We start from the raw sequence: 3794 nt of genomic DNA, 5'->3' as shown, positions 1-3794 counted from the left end.
CCAAAACTACAACACCTCACTGGTATTTGATAAAAAGGTGAAATCTCTGCTAAAATCTTGTGTTTTGAATCAACATTCATAGAAACTAATTCATGTCATTTCAGTGAGTCATCATGGTTGTGCCCTGAGTCCAAATACATGTCATATACACATTCAAGCCACTTGTTTTAAATAAATGCTTCTATTTTAATTCAGTTTTGGTCTTTATTGTAACCGATGTGCAGGGAGAATGAGGGGTTGATTTAAGTATTTTTTAAAGTCTGGCTACGGCCCTGACTATGACATTTATAAATATATGAATAACATGGTGAAAATATAACTGGAAAAAAAGCCTATTTTTTTCTTATAAAAGGCTAAATAAACCAACACATTGCTGTTATTGTTTGGCTGTGTAACATTACAAACAGCACTTCATACTTCTCTACCTGACAAGTGAAATCTGTAAAGCTAATTAGGAATCAGTTTGAACTCTCAACAAGATCAGTTTGATTCAGTTTCAGAGCAGAACTTCCTGAAATAATAAAAGCTCATTTTATCCTGAAAAGAAAAAAAAAGGTTTACCTTCCTCTCAGTTTTATCCAGTCAGAGAGAACAACTCCACTTCAGTCGACAGGAAATCCTGAAACTAACGAGCAGAAAAGCAGCAGCAGAGAGCATCTTAAGTCCTGAGAGGATTTACTTTAAGCTGATTTACGGTTCAGAAACATTCAAGACAGTTGGTCTGTAGGGTTAAAAATAAGCTGTGAGAGCACAGGTGTTTTTCTTTTTGACCAACGTGAAGTTTAAGCTTGTTCTATTGTTGCAAGACCTTTCTACTCTACACTGTAAAACCTGAAAGCAACAAGGCTCCACTGACCTGAAAGCTTTAGGTTTTTCTGCTCCAACACACCTGATTCAAATGGTTTAATTATCTCCTCACCAAATCAAGTCATCCGTTTAAAGCAAGAACACATCGAAACATCCAGGTCTCATTAGGACAACTCATACTTTCAGTGTTTCAGTACATTTAATTTCTTTTAATGTTCCTAGTGGAAAAAATAGTAAAATTAGCAGAAGTAGTGTTTTTATGATTTTTTAAAAATGAAAATATCCCTAAATCATTTTTGAGAGAGAAATAAATTACAATCAATAACAACATTGACAAATGAAGAGTAGAAGTAAAATGTAAACACATTTTTGTAATCAATACTTGATAACTTACTAAACCCAAAAGAAGAAATTATTTTACAATGTTGTATGTAATAATGGTGGTTGGAGCTGTCACATCACAGCAAGAAGGTCGCAGGTTTCGTGCCGTGTTTACATATTCTCCCCGTGCATGCAGGGGTTTCCTCCCAAAGACTGAAAACACTAAATTTGGCACTCTTGTTGAAAGTGCCAGAGCTGGAGAGACAAATTTCATTTTTGGGAACAGAATACTGGCTCAATAGCCCTGGAAAATTTTGAACATGTAGCCCTCAAGCTGTGTTTGACGTATGTAAATAATCTTTGCTACACATGTATATTACCTGTAGATTCAGAAAAATAGTCTCTTGGACCTAGAGGCTTCACTGCTCTGAATATACATCATTTTAGATCAAAGCCAGCAAGTGCCAAATTTAACCTTTTCTGTCATTATTTTGCAACACGTTTTAGACTTTTCAGCTAAATTTACACAAAGCACATTTATCTCATCTTGAATAAGGCCTGCTTGTCAGAGGCATGCCGGCCTTCGGGTGGTAGAATATGAATTTCCTGTCTCCTCTGAGTCTCTAAAGGTCGACAAGGATGTGGAGAGACGAGCCAGCAGCCGCCTCGGCGGGACAACCACCCAGCCTGGTTCACCGAAGTTCACGACGGCCCTTTATCATCGCAAGCAGTTTCAATTAAATTTAGTTTTACTTCAACTGGACACAAATCTGCTGATTTTCTTCATTTCGCTTTTGATCTGTTTCTGACATGGCATAAAATCACTTAACTGACTACTGTCAGCCTACCCCAGATTTAGCTCAGCACCATCGGTGTGTGAATGTGTGGATGAATGGGTGAAGAAATGGGTGAATGACTGATTGTAGTGTGAAGCACTTTGGGATCTTTGGACTACATAAAGCAATATACAAGTGCAGATCATTTACCATAAAACATGCATCTAGAAAAGAAAATGGGGCTTTTTTAACATGGAAGAACTGAAGAGATAGCCTGCTAACATATAAGAAAGCCCTTTGTAAAGCTAGAAATGTATATTTTTCATCTTTATCAGAGGAGAACAAGAAAAGCAAAAAAGCTTGATCACTATTGTAGCTAGACTGATGCAGAGAAAATTACAAACCCTGTTTTAGTCCTGAGATCCTTCAGTTTTTATCAAACAGTAAAAATAGCATCTGATTTCAAACTGCTCAGCGTTAATTTAATTGATAAAAAGTTGTTTTCAAGGGACAAGAAAAGACACTTAAAGCAGACAAATTATTTTATCTATTTTGAATGGATAGATGGGTGGATGAGAGGAGAGTCAAACGATCCCACATCAGAACTTTAAATAAATTCCATAAATAAAAACAAATATTTTAAACTCTAATTTATTTTGTTTTCTGAGTAGTTTACAGTGAGCCTGTAGTTTACTAGCAGTTCAGTCTGGAACTGTGAACAAGAACAACATGGATTGCATATTGGATTAAAAATGTGTTCTGAGAAAACATAACTGACTTCGGTTTGGCTCACATTTTTACACTTAAATAAATTCTCTTTTAAACAAGTTCAATAAATAATGAGCACAAATGTTCACATCACTGATATCAGTATTTTTTTTAAATAAAAAACTTGTCACAGAGAGAATTCACCACATATGAATTAAACACTGATGACCACACATCCTAACACTAATACAGAAATATTCTAACAATGATAAAACAGAAACGTTGAAAAGTTTTCATTTTGCACACGTAAATAACAATTCTATTGAGTTTTAGAGGAAATTATTTTGACACACATTGTGAAAGATAAATATGACTTTTTTTCTTTTTTATACATTTCTTTGTTTTAGAAACAATTCAGACTTTATTTTATTGTTAATATTCAGAGATTTCTGTATGTTTTAATATTTAAATATTGAATTTTCAGAGCGGGTCAAACACACAATCACATCATGCTTATAAATGATCAGCTGATCCAGAAACAGAGTTTCTCACTTGGTTTGTTTAGTTCAAGTTAGTTTTGTTTTTTCTACAGCCAGTTTGGCTACATGCTGATGACAGTTTGCATACAGAATCCTCAGACCTCATTTCCTGAATATTTAAAAAGACATTTTTACAGCAAACGCTGGGTAAAGTTTTCAGGGAAGAGTCCTCTTTGTGCTCCGACTCCAAGAGTCAACCAATCAGATTCTTTTATCCCTGTGAGCCAGCCTGCATCCTGCAACAAAAACGTTATACTCAAAGATTATTACTTCCCTAAATAACTTAGCACCAGTAGTTTATATATGACCCTGAGACTCTCACCTGATCTTCAACTGATGCTGTAGGAACGACCAAAACTACATCACCTCTCTTCAGGTCCAGTTCATCAGAGTTTGCTGCCTCAAAGTCATGCATCGTCTCCACCTGCAGGAAAAATATATTTCCTAGATGATCAGAGGGTTTTATTCTCAGTCAGAGGGTTTATTCTAAGTCACAGGGTTTTATTCTCAGTCACAGGGTTTTATTCTCAGTCAGAGGGTTTTATTCTCAGTGTCAGAGGGTTTTATTCTCAGTCAGAGGGTTTTATTCTCAGTCACAGGGTTTTATTCTCAGTCACAGGGTTTTATTCTCAGTCACAGGGTT

At 35.7% G+C, this 3794-nt stretch overlaps 2 protein-coding genes across 6 annotated transcripts in view; both read right to left on the bottom strand.

Moving 5' to 3' along the window:
* LOC108250633 (retinal guanylyl cyclase 2-like) overlaps positions 1-845 on the bottom strand; it is a 36274-nt gene extending 35429 nt beyond the window's left edge. For both annotated transcript variants that reach the window (XM_017440607.3, XM_017440608.3), the window contains exon 1: positions 562-845. The gene's annotated coding sequence lies outside the window, so the exon portion shown is untranslated. The remainder of the gene's footprint in view (positions 1-561) is intronic.
* A 1589-nt stretch (positions 846-2434) lies between these two features.
* Positions 2435-3794, bottom strand: part of amph (amphiphysin) — a 30682-nt gene continuing 29322 nt past the window's right edge. For all 4 annotated transcript variants that reach the window (XM_017440603.3, XM_017440606.3, XM_017440604.3 and 1 more), the window contains exons 20-21: positions 3474-3575; positions 2435-3387 (exon numbers count right to left, since the gene is read on the bottom strand). In XM_017440603.3, coding sequence (XP_017296092.1) covers positions 3283-3387; positions 3474-3575 — 207 coding nt within the window. In that variant the 3' untranslated portion in view covers positions 2435-3282. The remainder of the gene's footprint in view (positions 3388-3473; positions 3576-3794) is intronic.

This window comes from Kryptolebias marmoratus, unplaced genomic scaffold (genome assembly GCF_001649575.2).
Source record: "Kryptolebias marmoratus isolate JLee-2015 unplaced genomic scaffold, ASM164957v2 Scaffold30, whole genome shotgun sequence".
Taxonomy (NCBI): domain Eukaryota; kingdom Metazoa; phylum Chordata; class Actinopteri; order Cyprinodontiformes; family Rivulidae; genus Kryptolebias; species Kryptolebias marmoratus.
The sequence above is the reverse complement of the archived record's forward strand: the minus strand, read 5'-3'. Positions and strand labels throughout refer to the sequence as shown.